This window comes from Physeter macrocephalus, chromosome 21, assembly GCF_002837175.3.
Source record: "Physeter macrocephalus isolate SW-GA chromosome 21, ASM283717v5, whole genome shotgun sequence".
Classification (NCBI taxonomy): Eukaryota; Metazoa; Chordata; class Mammalia; order Artiodactyla; family Physeteridae; genus Physeter; species Physeter macrocephalus.
Genome location: NC_041234.1, coordinates 49,508,284 through 49,529,365, shown reverse-complemented (window position 1 = coordinate 49,529,365; position 21,082 = coordinate 49,508,284). Strand labels below are relative to the sequence as shown.

Genomic DNA, 21,082 nt, shown 5'->3' with positions numbered 1-21,082 from the left:
ACACTTTACTAACCCAGAGGGCTTGCCTCCCTTTCACTGTCAGCCTGTGGCGTGGAGGTTGTCCTTGTACCAGCCAATGGCAGGTGGTCGCTAGTTGGGAGACACTTGGCATCTTCCTCCAGGGTGATGATGGGGCTGAGAGGCAGCCTTGGATCAGCCGTGTAGGCCTCCATTTGAATTGTAGGTGAGGTGAGAGGCAGGTACAGCACGCTGGGCTTTTTTGGTACAGGAGGTGGAATCTTGCCTTTCTTTTTCTCAGCTTCTTCTTGGCTCTGGAGGCTAATTCTTTCAGGTAGGGCTCTCCCCTTGGGGCCCTCATCCTCCGTACTTCCCTGGGGAGGTCGCTGTGTTCCTGAGAAGAAAGCACCAGAGGAACTGGAAAAAGGCGTGAAAACAAGAGATGAGGGTGCTGATGACTCCCCCAGGGTTCTGCCCTCAGGGAAGCTGAAGGACTTTGGTTTCCGCACCACCGTGTATATATCTTGAGGGAGTGGCCTCATATGTTGAATTGAGGTCTTGGGGGTCATAGCCAAGGTAGGAGAAGTTAGTGGGTACTCCTCGGGGACAGATGGTGGCTTGTGGACCAAGCTTGGAGGCCTTCGGGCCAGTGGGGGCTTCTCGGCTATGGGAGGTTTTGCCTTTCTCTCTGGCAAGGTGAAGACTTCGGCTCCTGATTCCTCAGCATAGTCAGGGCTCTCAATGTCATCTTCCGGTTCAGACTTGCTGACTGACCTCAGGCGAACAGAACGTAAGTCAGACTGAGTAACCATGGGCATGATTGGCTGGTTGGGGCTAGTTTTCTGGGCCAGCTTGGCCCCAAAATTTGTATCCGAGTGATGCCGGCTCACCTTGGTTTTGCTTCGGATGGAGATACTCATCCCAGACAGGTCCAGGTTGGTTGAAGAGGTCAACGGTAGGTCAAACGATAGCCGTGACTTGGACATTTTCTCCACTGGTGATGTTGGGGGTAGTGATGACTTCCTCTCAGGTACCACTGGACGCACCCGGACACTGCCGCTTGGAGGGGGCAAGTGGCCCAGGGTCAAGGACATGGAGACAGTGGGTGTTGGTGTTTCTGACTGGCTGGAGTATCCACTGGAGGGTGACATCAGCCCAGTGGGCCTTCCTGGGGAGGATACCTCCCTGGCCTCCACCTCGATGGAAAGCTGGGAAGGCGTTGTGGCTCTGGAGGTGGAAGGGGAGGTGAGAGACTCTGAGCTGCCCTGAACTTGGGTGCACTCAATGACTGTGGTGCCAGTGGCAGTGCTGGAGCTGGACAAGGATTGGTAGGTGTCACCAGACTTCCAGTCAGTAAGATACCAGTGGTGGGCGAATTGTGTACCTTCTGGGTCTTTGAAGTTTGGCACAGCTGGGTGACCCTGAGTATCTGGGTGGGATGAGTGATGTCCTTGGTGTTCCAAGGAGAGGCAAAGGCTCCTGGGCCTCTGGTCCTTGGGTAGCGCTGACCCACCTTCTGGCAAGAGGACTGGTTCATCTTTGACCAGCGAGACACTGCGAGTTGGAGGGGAAGGCTTCTTCTTGGCCTTCTTGAGTGAGATGCTCTTGGACCTCTGCCTTCTTTGCTGGGCCTCCTGTTGGGCACTAATGGAGGCAATGTTGTCGGCACTGTTACTGCCCTCAGAACTTGTACTGGCATAAGGCAGGGCACAGGCTTCACTGGCCTTCTGCTCCTCGTCATAGTCCCCATCCGTGGTGCCTGTGTCTGTGGGTACAGACAGTGACCGCTCCCGGAACCTGCTGGCCCCACCTGGGCCTGTCTCAAGCCTTGAGGTATCACCAGTCAGGAGGCCAATCTTGGAGGGTCGTTCTGATACATGCCTTCGTTGAGTAGAATGCTCAGAGTAGCCAGCAGACCCACTGCATCCTGCTGGGGTATCACGAGTGACAAAGAAGGTAGCAGACTCCTTAGGAACCAGAGGTGGCAATGTGTGCAGAGAGATCCAAGAATTCCCAGAGGAAGGACTTTTTCCATTTTCATTGTCTTGACTGCTCTGAGCAGTGGCACTTGGAGTCACGTAGGTAAAAGCATCTCCCTTCCAGGAAGGGGAGAACGTTGATTCTGTTGGTCCATTGCAAGAACTGGGGACGCTGTACACCATCCCCATGCTCTCCATGCCAGGGACTTTTGTGCCACCACGTGCCTGGAGAGGTTCTTCCGGATCACTAGAAGGATTTCTCAGTACTGGCGAGGTGAGATTTGGTAACTGAGCTTCCTGACTGATGGCAACTCTTCCATGAACACCTCCTGGAACTGAATGTCTGGGCTTGATGTCTGAGGTGGTAGAGTGGGCCACACTGCCTGTGGGACTGTTGCTGTGACCTGGGGGAGGTAAACACAGAACGTTAGTGGTGAAGCCAGGGATCCCCCAGCAGCAGCTGTCACTAAAGAGACGGGAGCACCAAATTTTTGCCAAGAAGCATTTGCCAACAGCTTGGTCAGAATTTCTTGGTTCTTCCTTTCCATAGATGAGGATACTGGGGACGTTGGGTCCTTGCCCATCACCACACAGTGAGTCACAGGGTGCCCTTGAATTGTCCAGATGGCTGCCAAAGACTTTCCAGCTTTGAATATGCCTTTCAGAGCTGAAGTGGCATGTGGGACTACCATGGGTTTTTTCCAGGCTTTCACGCCAGGCTCATGAAACCACCACAGACCTCAGCGTTCACCTCCTCTGAGATGACAGCAGAGGCTTTTGAACTGATAAAGGACAGCAGTGTGAACTTCAGCTCCAGCAGTGCATTGGGAGTATGCCACAGCTGGAAAGTTCAGAGTCTGGTTGCATTTTTGACACCTGTCACTTTTTAACTTGGCAATAGGAAAAAGCGAGAATAACCTACAGATGTGAGGAAACCATTCAGATGTTGAAAATCCCCAAAGATTTTCTCATATACACAACAATTATTATATCATGATGATGTTATGATGATGATGATGATGATGACAACGATGACGACTACTCTTATGATAATTTATAATAACAGCCACCATTTGCTGAACACATACTATGTACCAGGCGCATGGTAGGAAAATTACATACAATAACTCTGATCCTCAGGAACATTCCACCGGGTTGGAATCATCATCCCCAATTTACAGATGAAGAAGCTGAGGCTCAGAGAGGTTAGGGAACTTGGCTAAGGCCTCACAGTTAGTAAGTGGAGAGGCCAGAATTTGTATCCATTTCTCTCTGGTCTGTGCTCTTTGGATGGCCTTCATTTAATGGCAGTAATGGTTTTGTGAAGATGGCACTTTTAGCGATGATTCCCCCTCTTAGGCATCTGTCTGCCTAAATTCGAGATACATAGTTATATTCCACTTATAATGGGAAACAATAACATAATGAATTTATTAGCCTGGGAGACCTGCTCTCTGTATTCGGTTGCTGCCCTTGACAAAAGGTCCTTGGTTATCCTTAATTACTGTATTGGCTTTTTCAGGACATCCAAAGTCCCCCCCCCGAATCATTCCTGTTCCCTGTCACAGCAATACCACTTGGGTTGCAGAAATGGTGAGAGTGAGCAAGGGGAAGGGTTTGGGGGATCCGCTATGGTGGGATCACCTTGGTCTCGCTGGGAATAGTTAGAGAATCCAATAATGGTCCGCCTCCGCCTCAGGGTGGACTTGGGGTTCACGGCTGTCTCTGTGTTAAACAACGAGTGTCGCAAACTTGCATGTTTATCAAACTGCTGCCCTGTAGCCAAAATAAAGACACTTGGGTGCATCCTGGTTTCTGTTTACAGTAGGTTAGAAACTGGCCTGAGGTTGAGAGAAGGGATGATGGCAGTAGCGATGAGCATGAATAGCATCCAGGCAGGCGACCCTTCTTCCCCATCCCTCCCAACTTGGCCCCGGGCACCCGCAGCTCCAAAGCACGCATGCTGGCTTTCAGAGGTCCACCCGGGGTCACCTGTGAGTCTTAGGTGGCCGAGAGCCATGGTTTTCAACACTGGCTACATATCGAATTAAACTGGGCAGCTTTTCAAACTCTAATAACTAGACCCCACCTCAGAACACTTAATACTCTGGGAATAGGGCCCAAGTAGAAGCATTTTCTCAATCTCCCCAGGTGATTGATTGTTCAGATGTACAGCCCGGGGTGAGAACCACTGGAGTGGAGAGACATGTTGAGACTAGATATTGCTTGATTGCAATCTTTTCTCAGAGAAAAGCCTTTATTCAGGCCGATGAAGACAGTGTCTCCAAGAAGCTGCGCCATCCCTCCCCACCATCCAGGAAGCAGTCTGATAGTCTGCCCTCCAGCCACCTGATCACATTTGATCAAAGTTCGCCCCTGTGTGGTGATTGAGATCTATTTTTCTCAAAGCACCCGCTCAGTCTTTACTCCTATGGAATTGCTAGGGCAGGGGCAGGGCGGGGGCAGTGGGGTGAGGTTTGCTGCTCCCCTGCACTGTCTCTCATTCAGCGGCTGGCTAACCAAACCCTCCCCTCTCAGCCCCATGGCCACATAGGTACCCCCCTCCACAGAAAGTGGCTCTGTGGGCAAAACACAGGGCCAGCCTCGTTGAGAGTAAGGTAGAGGTTCAAAAACAAAGCACCCACCATCACTTTGTGAGTTTCTCCTCTCAGCCCTCACACCTCTTAGTACATCTCCCTAGGCTCTGGGCTGTATTTCCTGTCTCTAATTTCCTGAGATGACACCAGTGGCGCTGGATTACCCCATATCCAGGGAGCGTCACCGCCTGTGGCCAGAGCTGTCCTCGTCATCTTCATCAACTTTTTCCAGCACACCACGGGCTGGCACTGGCTCACAGGGTGCCTCTGGTCCCCTTGGGCTAGGAGGTCTTGATTTCATCAGGCCGTTGGCCCTATCTCCTTCTGAAATGGCTGACCCTCTTCCTCTTCCACTTACAGCCGGTGAAGTGTGGAGAATGAATTAATAATGGGCATGGTACAGGGTGCCACATGTCCCCAGAGACACAGCCAGCTGAGCTGCGTACATTATTTTCCCCATCTCAAGGTAGTACTGGATCCCTCTTTGGTCTCACACAAGTGGAAGAGGCCCACCTCACTAGGAGACTGAGTGATGACTCAAAGTGCCACAAGGCCCTTGGTCTGTACTCTGGGTCTGATCCTCCCGTTTACCGCCAGCACTCTGAACCCCACACTTCCCCTGTAACTCCTACCCGTCTGCTCCAAACCCGGCTTCTGGCACAAGAAGTCTTCTTTCCCCCAAACCAAACATAACTCATACACTCTAAGTTTCCACAGATGCTCCAAAGAGCACATGAATTCATAAGGTTTTAGAGTTTTCTGTTAAGAGAGTTTCCTTTGCCATCAAATGGTCTCAGTTAGTGTGGCAGGGCCAGTAGAGAGTGAAGGAAGAGCATGCCTCCGTTCCCGGGCGAGAGCCATGACCTTGACAGTGCCAGGGTGAGCCAGTAGCAAAGAAAGTCTCGCTCCCTCCCCCAGCACCCAGTGCATTTGGAGAGGATGATCTGTAGTTGGCATGGAGGGAAGCGAACAGAGACGATGCTAAACAACTCTACCGGAGACATTGATGGGCACGATGTCAGAGTGCGTGGGACAAGGCTGAAGCCATCGCTTCTCCTCTAGGGCAGGCGGAGGGAAGGGGCTATTCCAGGCAGCTTGCTTGTCGGCTGTGGTGGGCAGGCTCAGGGAGGCCTCGGGGGCCCTCACACCCTGCATGGTAGTCTCATCCTCGCTCAGCTGCCGTTTTGTGGGCTGTTGGGAAAGAAGGTGATGGGAAGGGTGTGCTCCCGACTGGAGACGAGCCGTGCCCACAGTATGGCTGTCTAGGCAGGGTGGTTGGAGGCTTCATCTGGGAGGCAGGAAAGTGTGGACAGGCTGCCAGGCCGGACGGCTGCCGCGCAGGTCCCATCTCGGCAGGGCCTCAGGATGGCTCTGCTGGTGAGCAGAGATGAGCAGCAGCTTCCAGTGGGTAATGTAAGCAGTTCCAGGTCCCCCGTCAATGGGTGCGGGGCGAGCTCTGCATGCTGGCTCTCCCAGGTGGGGGAGGAGGCAACTCACCATCAGTACAAACTCCAGACGCCTGGCAGACTGGGGCCTTGGGCTGGGAGTGGGCTCAGGGGCCTCATCAGCAGAGCGGAAGGTCTGCCCCAGAAGTCTGGCCTCCGAGTACTGTTCCTCATATTCTTCTGAAAAACAGCACAGTGGATACACACTCTAGGGAGCCACGGCCAAGCGGTGGGCCAGGGAAGGACCATGAGCTGGGGCCTCCTGCTCTAGCTGCCAGGTCTGACTCTCATTATTTCTTTAGGATAGTTTCCGGCGTCTGAACCATTTGAGAATGGAAAAATGCCTACTTCCTATGAGGAGAAAAGAGAGTCAATGGATTTGAGTTGTGCTGGTTCGGGGACCAAGCCTTTGTCTCCATGGCCCCCACCTTAAGTGCTCAACTCAGGGAAGAGGCTCAGGATGCAGATGCCTTTTGCTACTCTCTGCTGCAAGATTCTCTCTTTGAAGCCCTGCAGCTCTTCAGGTTTTCTGCAACCCTACCAGGGACATGACCTGTGTGAAGCACAAAGAAATTTGCGTTGGGAAGTCCAACGTGGAATGCTCCCTTGGATGCTGAGAACTCTTACCTGAGCCTCTGACGGCTCGGTTCCCTGCACCTTAGTCCCACTGTGGGGGGGATATCAGGTCCAGGGGGGCTAAGGGGAAGGAGAGGGAAGGTGGAGGTAGTGGCGGAGGAGGAAGGAGAAGTTCGGGGGCATCGTTGGGGAATAAGAAGGATGCAGAAGATTTGAATGGGTTTCACTTAAGTGATGAATTCAACGAGTGAAGGAAGTGAGACTAAAGAACAGTCAGGACTCTGCACATTTGAACAGAGATTTGAAGAATCATAGAAACTTGGGGTCAGGAGGGGCCTCGAGGGTTCTCTGGTCCAACATCCCATTCTGAGCTCCGGCTTCCTCAGCATCCCTTCCAGGTGTTTCTTCAGCTTCCACACACACCTGCCTGCAGAGAAGGGGAGAAGCCTTCCTCCCAAGGTGGCTCATTCCATCCAAGGACAGTTGGGGCTTTCAGGCATGTCAGGAAAGTTCTTCCTTATCTTGAGGTGAAACTGGCCTCCCCCTAGGTTTCCACCCACTTGTCCTCATTCTGCCCATGGTGGCAACACAGAGCACACTGACTCTTTCTTTCTGCATAGCAGCTCCTCTCTTATCTGAACACAAGGCTCATGGTGTCCCTTAGAATCTTGCTTCTCTAAGCTTGCCACTGGCCTGGCAGGGAGGTGGGGTCATGGCCGTTGTTCAGTTGGGCGGCCCCTCTGCAGTTTTCTATTCTCCGTAAAAGTTACCCTTTGTTGGTATGGATAAATGACAGCTAATAAGACCTCTTTTCACTTTTAATGTTCACTCAGCAAATGTCCTCTTGGGGATCCAGCCCTGTGCCAGGTGCTTCTGGAAACCGAAGAGTAGTAAGAGACGTGATCCTTTACATTCAGAAGCCCAGTCTGGTTAGGTGGACAAAATATATACCTGGGACTAGTAGATGAATGAGTAAATGAATGAACAAACGAAAGAAAAATCAGTTCGGAACTACACAAGTCCTCTTGAGCCGGATGGTACAAAGGGCCTCGTATGAGTGCTTAGGGAGGGAATGATGCAAAGTGCAGAACTAGTGTTAAAGGTCTTTTTGGATGCGGCAGGACTAGAACTTGGAAGAAAGTGTAAGGATTGGAGTGGGGAAGAGGGAGTAAGGGCTTTTAGGTTTGGAAAAGAGGCCCGAATGGGACAGTGAGTGCCTGGAGGGTATAAGGAGCTTGTGACTAGCACTGGGCTTTTATTTGTATTATTTTCTCGAGCTCTAACTTACCTACAGTAAAGTGCACAAATCTTAAGTGTGCAGCTCAGTGAATTCTGACATATGCATGCCCCTTGTAACTGCCATCCAGATATTTGTAGCACCCCAGTAGTCTCTCTCATAGCACTGAGTTTTAATCCTATTGCCAATTACACTGGACAAATCCCTCTGGTCAATGTGTATGTTCTTCACATTGTAAGGTCCTACCGGGGACCACAATTGTTTTTTTCTTTTACATTAATTTTAATATTGTGTCTAGATCAGCCTATGTTCCAAAGGACACAGACTGGGAGTTGATGTTGCATCTTATCTGGGTCTCTCCAGCTGCAAGATACTCTTGCTAATCAGTTTATGGACACCCTATTTTTAATTTTCACAAAATCATGCCATGTGGGGAAGTAGAATCCCCATTTTAAAGATGACTGACTAATCTGAAGCTCAGAGAGGTTGGGTAATCTGCATAATGTCACACAGCTAGTTAGGTGTGGGATTCAAATTAGATTCTGGCTCTGTCTGATTTCAAAGTCCTGGTTTGCTCATTCTGCCTGGTGCAGGCAATCTGACTGCTCAGGCATTATGACTGGGCTGTTTCTCTGGGTTGTGTGGACCCAGCTTTGTGTACAAGGTGCTCATCAGTATACTTCAAAGACACGGGGTTGGGAATTGGGGATGAGGTGAGCTCTGAGTGCTGTGTATTGGGCTTACTTTGGCGAGGCAGGAGCGACCCAGGAGATATGTGGACAAGGTTATTGCAAGAGCAGAGTGAGTGAAGCCCAGAGTGGGAGACCCTGCAGATGCCTCCTTTGTCTTTGGGCGCCGGGATTCCAAAGACTTGGGTGATGTGGCAAGAGAAGGCCTGAGGGTATGTGGGCCCACATTGCGGGAGTCTCTCATCAGCGCTCTTTGTAAATGACTTGACCCATGGCCCTGCCTCGGCCTCTGTCCCTTTTCCCCCAGAGACTACTGAACTGAAAAAAACGAGGGAGGGGGACCAGAGAGTGTAAACAGCCGTAGAAGTAGGGCTTTTGGGGTCAGTAGTCTGGAAGGTGAAAGATGGAAAGTGTGTGTTTTGTTTCTCAATAGGTTTTCTACTATTCTCTCCCTTTCTCTCGAGAGTCCCTGTCCTCTCTCTTCGTCGCCTCCCTCCAGACGCTATGCATCTGGCCCGTGGGCTCCGGCCGCAGCCCCCCTCCCTCTCAGTACCTTGCAACAGGCTCTGGAGATTGAGCTGCGCCTCGCGAAGCAGCTCCTCTACACTCGGGGGCCTGCCCGAGGAGAGGAACACGTTCACTGGCTGTCGCCATGACGACCTCGAGTGGGCAGTCGCTGTCGCATTTTCCCGACCCGAGTTAGCTGCAGTTAGGGAAGGAGAGAGGCAGTGAGAGGCGCCGCCGGCGAGGGGGGGGGGCGGGGGCGGCGCGCGGCGGCCAGTGGGCGCCCGCGGTTCCCCAAGACCCGCCCCGGCCGGGGGTGGGGGGGCGGCGCGGGCCATGCTTAAAAGGCGGGGACGCGCCAGCCGCAAGATTTTTCCTCGACAGATCGTGCCGCAGTCCGTTCTCTCCCTCGCCAGCAGCCTCCGCCCGCCCGGTCTTCGCCTCGCTGCCTCGCCGCCCGCCTCCTCCGCCCGGCGACTCCCGGCTCCCGCCGCCGCCCGCCCTTTGCGCTCCCCGGGACGAGGTAACGCGCCCTGGGCCGAGTCGCCGGGCCCTTGCCCCGGTGGGTGTGGCTCGGCCTCCCGCGCGCCCCGCCGCCGCCCCCGGCTCCTCTAGCGGCCCCCCGCTCCCCATCCCACCCCCGCCCGCAGCCCCAGGCCCCCAGGCTAGTCCTGATGTCCGAGGCGGCCGGGAATCTCAATAGCCTCCGCATGGCGAACGTGGCCCTGCGAGAAGAATTAAATGCCCTTCGCGGGGAGAATGCCAATCTGGGCCTTCAGCTCGGCAGAGCCCTGGCCGAGGTCAATTCCTTGCGGGGCAATGTCTCGAGCTACATGCGCTGGCCGGTGCCCGTGGTGCCCGTCCTTTCCGAGGAGAACTTTGAGTTCCCGCTCAGTGAGATCGACGCCGTTCCTGAGGGAGAACTGCCCTTCCTGTGCTGGCCTCCCCCGCGCGCTGAGCCCGAGTACGCCCCAGACGAACTGTTGATTAGCGTGATCCAGGATTGCGGCACTACCGGCGGGCCCGCCGACCCACCCCCGCTGCCCAGCCCGCCCCCGCCGGCGCTGCCCCCGCCCTCGGCCAAGGAGCTGCCCCCGCAGCCTCCTCTGCCGCCTCTGGAGCGTCCCGAGATAGAACCCTTCTCGGGCGACCCAGTCTACCTGGCTGAATTCCTGATGCAGCTAGAGACTTTCATAGCCGATCATGAGGATCATTTCCCCGGGGGCGCTGAGCGGGTGTCCTTTCTGATCTCCTTTTTCGCTGGTGAAGCCAAGGACTGGGCCGTCTCAGTCACCCAGGAAGGAAGCCCCCTGCATGCCAACTTCCCGCGCTTCCTGGATGAAATCCGTAAGGAATTCTGTGGCCCCATCCCCCCAAGCGTGGCAAAAAAAGCCATCCGCAAGCTCAAGCAGGGAGACTGTACCCTGGGCAGCTATGCAGATGCTTTTCAGTTCCTGGCTCAATTCTTGTCTTGGGATGACTGCCGCCTTCAAAACCAATTCCTCAAAGGCCTGTCAGAATTCTTCCGCAAGGAGCTCTTATGGTCAACTGAAATGGCCGACCTGGACGAGCTGATTCTCGAGTGCGTGGAGATAGAAAGAAAAGTGCGTGTCCCCAAGCCAATCCCACTCCCTGGGGTTCGCAATATCTTCTTCCCTTTTGCAGCAGACCGTAATGTTGAAGGTGAAGAGGGAGAAGAGTGCCACAGTGGGGATGAAGATGAAGAGGCATGCAGGCTCCGGCTCCAGGACAAGGACCAGGGGAGGCGCGTGAGAGCTATTCAGCAAGAGACCAGGGGGGAGGAGGGGGAGAAGAGGGGGAAGAGGGAGGAAGAGATGAGGAAGAAGGAGCGGAAACAAAAAGGGGAGGCGGACGAGGAGGAGGAAGAAGAAGAGGAGGAGGAAGTAGAGGAGGAGGAAGCAGAGGAGGAAGAGGAGGAGGGGATGAGGAAGAAGAGGAAGAAGGAGGAGGAAGATCAGAATAAGGATGAGAAAGACGATGAACATGAGGGTGACCGCCAGGAACCGGGGCAGGAGCTCGAGCAGGAGCCAGAACAGGAGCAAGAGACAGAGGATGAGACCCAAGATGATGACCTGGATGAGCTGATGGAGATAGAGCCCACCTACGCCAATGCTTCATCCCAGACTTCTGGCTACTATCATGAAAATTTCCTAGATGTGTCACCTCCCATCATACAGCCCAGCAGACGGAGGAACCAGAATCGAGTCCCACTTCTGGAGGGCCTTCCAGGTACCAATTCCCCATTCTACAGTTCGCCGCCACTGATTCGCCGGGCAGGTCGCCTGGGGCAACGCCAAATACGACGCCGTCCCCCGGTGCTATTCCGCCTCACTCCGAGGCAGGGGGGCCACCGGGCTGCGCGGGGCCGCATTCGCGTGTGAGAGCTGGGGCGAGCTGCCCCCCGCCCCCGGAACACACCCTTCCACTGAGTCCCCTGCCCCTGCTTTCGCTGCCACACCTGCCCCATTGACTGACCAGTACTTAAGGGAGTTCCAAACCTGCAGAACCCGAAGAAGACCTGGAGAACTCCAGACCTTCCTGCGACCGTGACGGGGGAGCGACACCCGGGAAAGGAGGGCTCAGCAATAGCTGCCCTCTTGGTGTGCACTCTGCTCAGTCCTGCTGCGAGCTAGAGAGCAGGTGTCTGGGCCTGTTCCTGAAATGAACTGGTCACCCTCTTGTATTTCCCCTCTAGTTGTTCCCAGCCCTCACCTCTCTTGCGTTTATTCACGCTGTGTTCTATGGTTTAATCCTCTGACTAGCTACCCAGGACTTCACCCAGTGCCTCACTGCTCTGCCCCAGTGAGTGAAAGGACAGGCTCCACTGAACTCTTAAAGCCACTGAGGCCACTTACTAGGTATAATCAGTGGAGAGCAAATGCTATCAAGAAACGTTCCTGGAAGCCTACACTTGCTTCAGGTCACCCCTCCAGCAGGAGGGCCCCGAAGAACCCCCTCCATCTAGCCCAGTGAGAGTATGCAAAACCACGTGTCCAATGGACCACCCAGCTGAGACCTGACCTTGACTGACTGAGCAAGCTGGTTCCACCTTCCCACAGACTACAGGCTCAGGGCCTCAGGGCTCTCCAGATCTGGGACCCTCTCCTCTTACTACATTACCCTCCTGGGCATCCCCAGTGGACAGAGCCCAATGTTCCATGCCCTACCCTTTTCCTTGACGTTGCCTAGAGGGTAGGCAGTTGGGTGGGGGAGCAGGAAGAGGAGAAAGCAGCAGCAACAACTCAGTTTGACCTTGTAAGGAGTGACTCTTTCCTTAGGGATGGTGGTCTCCTCCCCTGGCCAGGCCTTGGACTGCAGTCTCCAGCCAAAGGTCTTGGCAGAAGATTTGCCATCCTTGGGGTTCCAGAGGTGGCCTAATTGGCCTTTCCTCCCCAGACTGCCAGAGAGAGAGGCCCAAGGCCTGCTCTTCAACTCCAACTTAAAGGACTCCTTATTTCTGAGAGTAGAGAGGAAGGTCCTCTCTACAGAGACTTCACCCACTGAAGCATTGCAGTTGGGATGACCTTGTGTCTCTCACATTCGGGGCAAGCCATGGCCTGGCGCTGGGCATCGAGTAGGCGGTGAGGCCTAAGCGGTTGACTGCCTCCTAGTAACTCCTGGGGCTTCTGGGTCCTAACCTAGGGGCCCTCATAGAGACCTGCTGCTTGCCTTGGGTCCAGAAAACACAGCTTCTGCAGTGAACAATACACACTATGTCACTCTGGCCACAGAATGCCGGTCAGATCCACTGCTGGCCTGAACTGCCCTCCACACTGGGCTTCCTGCACAGGGCCTGGCAGCCGGGCAAGTGCAGCCAAAGTGTCTGTGGCCAAAGGGAGGAAAACATAGTAAATTAAGCCTCTGTTCCTCACCGGAGTCTGATAGGTAACCTCAGCCCAGCCTTAGGATTTTGAGCCCAGAGGCAAGAGGAAGGAGCTGGAGGAAGAGGAGTCATGGAGAAACCCAGTCCTCCGGCTGGTTTCTGGTGAGGTCTCTGTTCATCAGTGGGAGGTAAGAAGCCCTTTGTTGCTCACACATTTCTCAGCCTGGGGATCGGTGGAGCCAAGTTCCTATAACCTGTTGCTATCCTTTAAAAAGGCTACCCCCCTCCTCCAAAGAGAAAAGGAATACATAATCATTATAGAAAAATTGGCAAATAGAGAAAACGATAAGGACCCCAAAGCCCCAAACATTCAGAATCCCACCACACAGACGCAAGCACTGTTAACACTTTCTAGTGTGTTCTCACTGCGTCTTTTCAAAGCCAAGATCATCCTGCGAGCTCTCGATCAGCAGGATTTAAAATGGCTGCCACCTATGCAGTCACACAGACTGAATCATTTATTTAAGCATTCTCCTAATGTGTTGGACATGTCAATTGCCTGGTTTCCCCCATCCCCACTAGTGCAGGAGTAAATAACCCTGTAAAGAAAAGTTTGTCTGTTTTTCAGCTATTTCCTCAGGAGAGAGTTCCAGAAGGGGAACCGCTGTTCTTCAAGCCCGTGGACCCTGTTTGCTGATGGTCGACACTCTGGCCCTGCTGCCCACGTGCCTGCCGGAGAAGTGCAAAGGACAGGTGCCTTGCACGCCCATCTCCAGGGACCCCTCAGCACAGGCCCTGCCTGTTCCCATGGTGCTTCTCATCCTGAGCCCGTGTAGCCTCAGCTGGGGAAAGGGCAGATGAGCAGTGAGCTGGTTTCTGGCCCTCTGGTGGCAAGGGGGCTTGGGCTCCCTTTGACCCTCTTCCCCCCTTTTCCCAGATCTTCAATATTGTGATGTAACAGCCACAAGGGCTGTAGGAGGAACTATGGGCTTTGGGCGCTTTCTTGGGTTGAAAGAGGGGTGGGTGGGGATGGGGAGATGCATGCAGGGGTATGAAGGCAGCCCACGGGTTCCCAGAGACCCGGGAAGAAATCGTTTGAAACCAATGTGTTATTGTATATTGTTGCATTCCTGTGTTGTGAAGATGAGAAATCGTTCTGTATGCTAAAGCTTTCTCCTCAATAAAAAAGATATAGGGTGTGTAAAGACTGTCTCTCTGGGTTACTGAGCAAGCACAGAAGCCCACCTAGGAGGCATTAGGTACTTACCAGGCACTTCGCCTGGATCAACCCTAGCCTGAAGCCTTGAAGTCCTTCAATGAGGAAACTAAGGGCCCTAGCCTACCGAGTTTGTGGATGGCAGAAGTTGTCAGGAGGGAAGTGGAGGGACTAGGTATCTTGAAAAACAGCATTAGTTCTCCACTAATATAAAGATATAAATGTATGAGTGGTCTAGCCCTACCCTATCATCCTATAACAGTGCTGGCCCCCCTCCACACACACCCGTGCACACCCCCCCCCCCACAGGACTTTGGAGGGAGGGAGGGGGCCCACGTTGGGGAAGGGGGAGGGCCCTTCCACTTCTTGGCACTAGATGGTGCTATGGGACACCAGTGAGAAAGCTGGTGAAGATTTTTAAATACATCCCTAGAGCAGTCCACGCAGACACCCTCCAGCAAGATTTCACTGCTCCTCACAGATTGTGGGGGCAGAAGAAACTGAATCCCATTCTGGGATTTGCTCAAGTTTCCCAGCCATGAGTTGAAATTTCTTCCCCTGGGACAGTGGGTGAGAACGTTTATGGAGCCCCCTACCAGGTATAAGTGCCGTTCCAGGCACTACACATCCGTTATCTCATTTCATCTCACCCCCATCTTACAGATGAGGAAACTGAGGCTTAGAGAGGAGAAGTCACTGGCCCAAAGTTTACAGCTGCTAAGTGGCTCTATCACAGCTTCTCCCCTCTCTGCCTCCCCTCCAGTGGCCCTCCTGTTTCCCGGGTCTGCCCTGTCCTGCCCACCTGTCCTCTTGCCCTGCCACCGTACAGGCGTGCGGTGAGAAACAAAGCCAGCCATCAGAGTTGCACTTGCTTTGCCTCTTTATGGGGGAGGAAGGAAGGGAGGGAGGGAGGGAGGAAACCAGCTTGTTTCTGACTGTGTGCCAGACACTTTCACCACATTTCATTCCCACACTCAGTGAGGCAGGTAATGGTGTCTTCTTTTAGAGCCGAGGGACCTGAATTTCAGAGATATTAGGTTGCATGGGGGACTTGGGTCTTTGTGACTCCCAGACCCGTACTCTCTCAACTCTGATACCCCATGCCCTTTCCCAGGAAAGCCCCCTGACGAGCTCAAGCCTCAACCTGACTGGATTCTGGGTCTTTGCCAAAGCAACCAGGTATGCATCAGGTGCCCTCTCTCTGGAGGCTCCAGAACCAGTCAGTTCTGCCCTGCAGGGAAGGGCCTGCAGAGCAAGCCAGGCCAGTGGCGGGGCTGAGTTTACAGCGATGAGTATGCAAGAGTGTGTGGCTGACTCTGCCCCTTCTGGGGAGGGACAGGGCTGTGGGGCCGTGAGCAGGATCAGTGAGCACTAGGGTTCCCCCTTCTGCTTCGGCGGGTCAGATAAAGTCTCCAGCACCCCCTGGAGTTTCTCACGCCATTGCAGGTAGGGAATAGGTGATCCCCGATTGCGTGTGCGATGGCCCATCAGAGCAGGTGGGGGAAAGTAAGAGCAAGGTCAGCCTTTCCCACCCCTGCAGTGGGGAGCCCTATGAGTATAGGGAAAAACCCCCTGGATTCCAGTCCGGCCCCACCACTGACTGGATTTGGGACCCTATGTGAGTCCCATTCCTGCTCAGAACACAGTTTCCTCATCCACCTAGTCCCTGGGGCCCAGCGCATGGCTGGATACACAGTAGGATCGCAACCCCAGTTTGGTACATAAACTAAGAAGTGAGTGAATAAATGGGCCGCTGGATGGAGACCTAGAGGTAGCTTGCCAAGGGCATCTGCAGATGGCATGAAGCTTGGAGGACTAGAGGATCCCCTCCAAAATGGAATCAGGAGCACCCCCGCAATCTCTCTAACTTGGAAGAATGTGCTGAAATGACCTTTACTAGGTGCACTTGTGAGATCTTGCAGTTAAGTTCTGAAAGCCATCTGCAGAAGCCCGAGTGGGGAAGATGTGGATGAGAAGAAACTTGTGAAAAAAAATCTGAAAACCTGAGTTGATGGGGGCTCAGGATGAATCAGCAGACTTCCGTGGCTGCCAGAAATGCTAATACCTTCTGGGGCTGCTGCAACAGAGTGCGAGACCCAGGAGATGGACAGGGCCCACCTGGGATCCTGGCTGCCCAGTGAAAGGTGACCAGGTTGCACCTCACAGAAGCCCTTTTGCAATAAGAAAATAAGAAAATAGAGCAAAAGCCAGGAAGAAGGAAGGAAGGAAAGAGTGGGGGCAGTAGAAGGGTGACAAGGATGGCAAGAGTCATAAAAACTCTGTTCCCAAGGTATGGAGGAAGGCAGAGAAAAGCTTGCTGCCTGTGAAGCAGGCTTCACTGTTCCTCTCATTCATTTTGTGAGGAAACTGGCAGCTCAAGGTCACTTGCTCCATTTGCAGAGTTTGACTGTGAACTCCAGCGGTTAGACCTCCATAACTCTTAACCTCCACCCTCCACTCACAACCCACGCTGGTAGAATCAGAATGTCCAGGAATCTCTATTTCTAAAAAGCTCCCTAGGCAATTCTAATGACCAGCTCAGCCCAGTGCAGAAAAGAGCACTGGGGACCAACTAGCCCGGGTGATATTTAGCAGCCAGTTTGGTCCTGAGACTTCCCATAGAGCTCCCTGGAGCAGGAACCAGCCTGGGGATCCTGCACTAGCACACAGTAAGTGATCAAGAAATATTTGTGCAATGATCCCCCAGCCTGTACCATGGTCTGGTGTGAGCGCGCCCCTCCAGGACACCTGCTCAGATTGCACCTCCTGAGAGAGGTGTGCCATAGGATCGGTGCAGAAATCTGACTTTGAGAAACCAGGTCCTAAACCTTAACCCTTGACCGCCAGAACTGACTCCCCTGGGGCCTTGGACCCTCCCAGGGGATGAGGACAGGCGTTAACAAGGCAAGAGATTACCCCCAAAGGGGGATGGGGGCTCTACCTCCGGCTAGCACTTCCTGCATCCTGCCCAGACTAGGGAAAGCTCGGCAGACCACTTCTCCCCAGGGACTCCACAGACACAGAAACACAAAGCCCAGGGCTCTCGGTTGCCCTGGTAACAGCGGGACCTACTTGGAAGAAAACAGTCTCTGAAAGGCTTAGGAGGGTGGATATTTCCTTTGACAGAGGGCAGGCTCTGACCTGTTCTTCACGGCCCCTGTGCCCTTCCTGCCTGCCACACAGAGGGGTACAGCTGGGGCCCCTCTCTTCAGCTACTCTCCCAGGAGGGCAGGGCCAGAAAGTAGGGCCCTGGCTTTTTATTATGCTCTTGCTGTGTACTGTTAATACGAGAAAGAGGCTAAAATGGAAGGTGTTAGCCTGTGAATTCATGGCGACTGTCCTCTGGCCCAAGGAAGCCTTTCCATTCACAACCAAACTTGAGGAGGGCAAGTGCCCCTAGCAATTGCCGGTTTGGTCCTACCTCCTCCTCACCACTTAGTGCAGACACGTGAGCCAGAGGGAGTGTCACAGGTTCCAGACTCCTCCCCACCCAGTTTAGGCCCCCCCTCATCTCTCCCCTGGACTGCTGAAGTAGGCTCCCTGCTGGTCTAACCAGCCTCCAGTCTCTACCCCTTCTAATCAATCCACCTTCCACACGGCTGCTTGTAGTGTGGGTGGCCATGGTCCTTTGAACACACAAATCTGCTCCTGTCGCTCCTATACAAAAACCCTTCAATGGCTCTCCTTCCTCTATTGGAAGACTTGTGGACTCGGTTCTGGCCTTCCTCACTAGCTGGTTATAAATAAACTACCTATGCCGCCTCATCTGCCCATGCCAACCTTCTTCCCTCTTTCCATTCAGTCCAAACCCCAGACATCCTGAATTACTTTCTTCTTTCCTTACATCCCGGGCCCTTTTATGCCTCTGGCCCTTTGTGCACTCTATTCCCCTCTGCCTTAAAAATTCATAAGCACTCCTGGCCCCACTCCAACTGGCGATCTCCTCCGCTCCAAGACCCCTTCCTCCACGATGCTGCCTTCACTCCCCAGACAAGCTCCTGCCTTTCTGACTCCCCAGTCACTCCCCTGCCCCTGACCCCAATGCTCCATAAGGCTTGAGCAGAGGCTGGTTCATGACCCCAAATGAGCTTGGAATAAGTTGGGAAGGGAAAGCAGGAGGGTGCAGAGCTTGTTGTTCATTCCCAACTAAGCCCCCTGTTGATGGTCCCTGTCTCTTTGGGGGGGCCATCACTCCCAATCTGTGAAGTGGTGGAGAGCGACATCCGTTGGGCTTGAGAATTCCACAGACCTGGCTTTGAACTCTGGCTCTGCCATTTCCTTGTGTGTACCCTTGTGTCAGTCATTTCACCTCTCTAAGCCCCAGTTTCCTTTTTCTAAAAATGGAGATAATAACAGTAGATATTAGTGAGATAATTGATATGAAATGACAACAACAATACAAATAGCTAATACTTACAAGCACTTACTATTGGTTGGGCACTAAGTGCTTTACACGGATTAACTCATTGAATCATCACTACAACCCTATAAAAGTAGGTAGTGTTGGGCTTCCCTGGTGGCGCAGTGGTTGTGCGTCCGCCTGCCGATGCAGGGGAACCGGGTTCGCGCCCCGGTCTGGGAGGATCCCACATGCCGCGGAGCGGCTGGGCCCGTGAGCCATGGCCGCTGGGCCTGCGCGTCCGGAGCCTGTGCTCCGCAACGGGAGAGGCCACAACAGAGGGAGGCCCGCATACCACAAAAAAAAAAAAAAGAAACAGCAGGGAAATTTTAACTTGCCCAATGTCACAGCACTAGCATGCTAGTGCTTTTGAGCCCTCCAGTAAGGCAGGGAAAGTTCTGTGGAGCAGAAATGAGGCCAGTGGAGCAAGAGAGTGCCAAGATCCAGGGTTGGGGTCTCAATCCCTTTTAGATCATGGGTCCCTCTAGCAGTTTGGTGAAACCTCTGGACTCCTTCTCAAAACAATGTTTTCAGATGCATAAAATATAATGCATAGAATTAAAAAGGAAATGAATCATATTGAAACAGTTATAAAATACTTTTAAGAAATTATGATCTAGTTATGTTACTACTTTAATAATGCATTAAGTTACAAGACTGAGTGGCAAGTCTATAGATTAGAAGTTTTGAAGTGATGATGAGCATAAGTAACTTTCTTGAGATACAATAACTGTAATCTGATATGAAAATATTTGTAATTTCTATTGGGGATAAAGTCACAGATACTGTTAATACTATTATGGCTGGCTGCCTACATTCCTAATTCGAGGAAATGCTAAATTTCTGTTAGAGGTTAGTGGAAAAGGATCAAAAAATTTTCCCATTCAAGTTCACAGACCCCCTAAATTCTTTCCACCCCTTGGAGGTCCACAGAGCTCAAGTTGAGAAGCCCTGCCCTCGGGTGTCAGAGAAAAGACAATAGCTGAACTGTAAGCTCCCAGGAGAAGCTGGGGGCTGGAAGAAAGACAAGTGTGTGGTTTCTCTTTCAAGAACTGTTTACAGAAATCATGAAGTCTGGCAGTTCCCTCTTCCTCTTGGTCCTGAGTCAGCAGCCCAGGGTGGGGCTGAGGCTGTCACACTTGGTTTGAGTTTCAAGCTCACCACACACTCCTCCCTAAGAGTTGATTTGTTGCCACTTCCTTACCAGTGAAATCTTGGTGGGTTTTGCTCCATTTTAAAATTTGGACTTGCTTGCACACACAGATTTCCCATTAGTCTGGAAATAATCTTTAAGCGAACATTTTATTGGCTTGAAGACATTTTCTGAGCTAATGGATGCTTCTGCCCCAGCACCCCAGCCAGGCTTAAGTTTTGCAGAGAGAAGGGGAAAGATCACCAACTGTGCCATGCACCCCAGAACACCAGTCAGAATCGGCAATTTCCCAAAATACCAAATGCTTTTTCCTGACTTCCTGACTTTGCCACCTGTCAGCTGAATCCCTGCCAAGCAGGGCAGCACAGTCTGGGTGCCATGGCCAAGGAGACAAATGGTCAGAACAGCAGTAGGCCTCTGCTCTTCTAACTTGCCTCTGCTCCCATTCAAGACTCAAAGAGCACTGTTCATCAAGACCAGACCCCAGGCCTACTCACAATGCCTTGCTTGGAGGCCCCAGCTGGCCAGGGTCCACTGCCTTCTGCTCTTCCCCAGGCCCCCATATTTACTCAGAAATGAGCAATACTTGGCTGATGGCTAATGTGCTAAAAGGGCTGCAGCTTAATTTTCAAAGTGAGAGGATGAGATTGTGATAGCTTTATGAGCTATAGCCAGGGGCTAATAAAGAGACTGGTTCGCAATGAGTCTGCCTCAGTTAGTCGAGGGAACAGAATAGTATGCTTTGGGGGTTCAGGTTGAGAGCTCCACATGCTGGAGTGTGAATAAGACATATTTTCTTGACTATAAAAGAAATATATGTATGTTCTTAGGTTGGCCAATGCTCCCAAACATAGGCAGAAGGAGACTGAGGACCAAATGAGAATTCAAAAGAACTTTGATTAGCTAGATTGACCAAGAATAAAAGAGAGAAGACCCCAATTACTTAAATCAGAAATTTAAAAGGGGACATTACAATTAATCTTACAGAAATAAAAAAAGATTTTAAAGGAATACTATGAACAATTGTATGACAGTAAGGTATACAACTTAGATAGAATGCATAAAGTCTTAGAAAGAAACAAACTATTGAAAAGACACAAAGAAGAAACAAAAACTCCAAATAAATCTAAGTAAAGAGATTGAATTAGTAATCAAAACTACCCATAAAGAAAAGCCCAGGGCTTCCCTGGTGGCACAGTGGTTAAGAATCCGCCTGCCAGTGCAGGGGACACGGGTTCGATCCCTGTCCTGGGAATATCCCACATGCTGCAGAGCAGCTAAGACCATGCACCACAACTACTGAGCCTGCGCTCTAGAGCCCACGAGCCACAACTACTGAAGCCCGCAAGCCACAGCTACTGAAGCCCGTGTGCCTAGAGCCCGTGCTCTGCAACAACAGAAGCCACCGCAATGAGAAGCCCACGCACGGCAATGAAGAGTAGCCCTCCTTGCTCGCTGCAACTAGAGAAGTCCCGCGTGCAGCAA

At 52.5% G+C, this 21,082-nt stretch overlaps 2 protein-coding genes across 2 annotated transcripts in view; one reads left to right on the top strand and one right to left on the bottom strand.

Moving 5' to 3' along the window:
* Window positions 1–21,082, bottom strand: part of NHSL2 (NHS like 2) — a 268,115-nt gene that overhangs the window by 2,726 nt on the left and 244,307 nt on the right. The window contains exons 3-7 of the mRNA XM_024130930.1: window positions 9,035–9,184; window positions 6,032–6,159; window positions 5,530–5,725; window positions 3,582–3,713; window positions 14–2,341 (exon numbers count right to left, since the gene is read on the bottom strand). Coding sequence (XP_023986698.1) covers window positions 14–2,341; window positions 3,582–3,713; window positions 5,530–5,725; window positions 6,032–6,159; window positions 9,035–9,184 — 2,934 coding nt within the window. The remainder of the gene's footprint in view (window positions 1–13; window positions 2,342–3,581; window positions 3,714–5,529; window positions 5,726–6,031; window positions 6,160–9,034; window positions 9,185–21,082) is intronic.
* RTL5 (retrotransposon Gag like 5) lies at window positions 9,356–14,022 on the top strand. Its single transcript, XM_007124017.4, has 2 exons — window positions 9,356–13,017; window positions 13,458–14,022. The coding sequence occupies exon 1, from the start codon at window positions 9,660–9,662 to the stop codon at window positions 11,385–11,387; it is 1,728 nt and encodes a 575-aa protein (XP_007124079.2). The 5' UTR covers window positions 9,356–9,659; the 3' UTR covers window positions 11,388–13,017; window positions 13,458–14,022.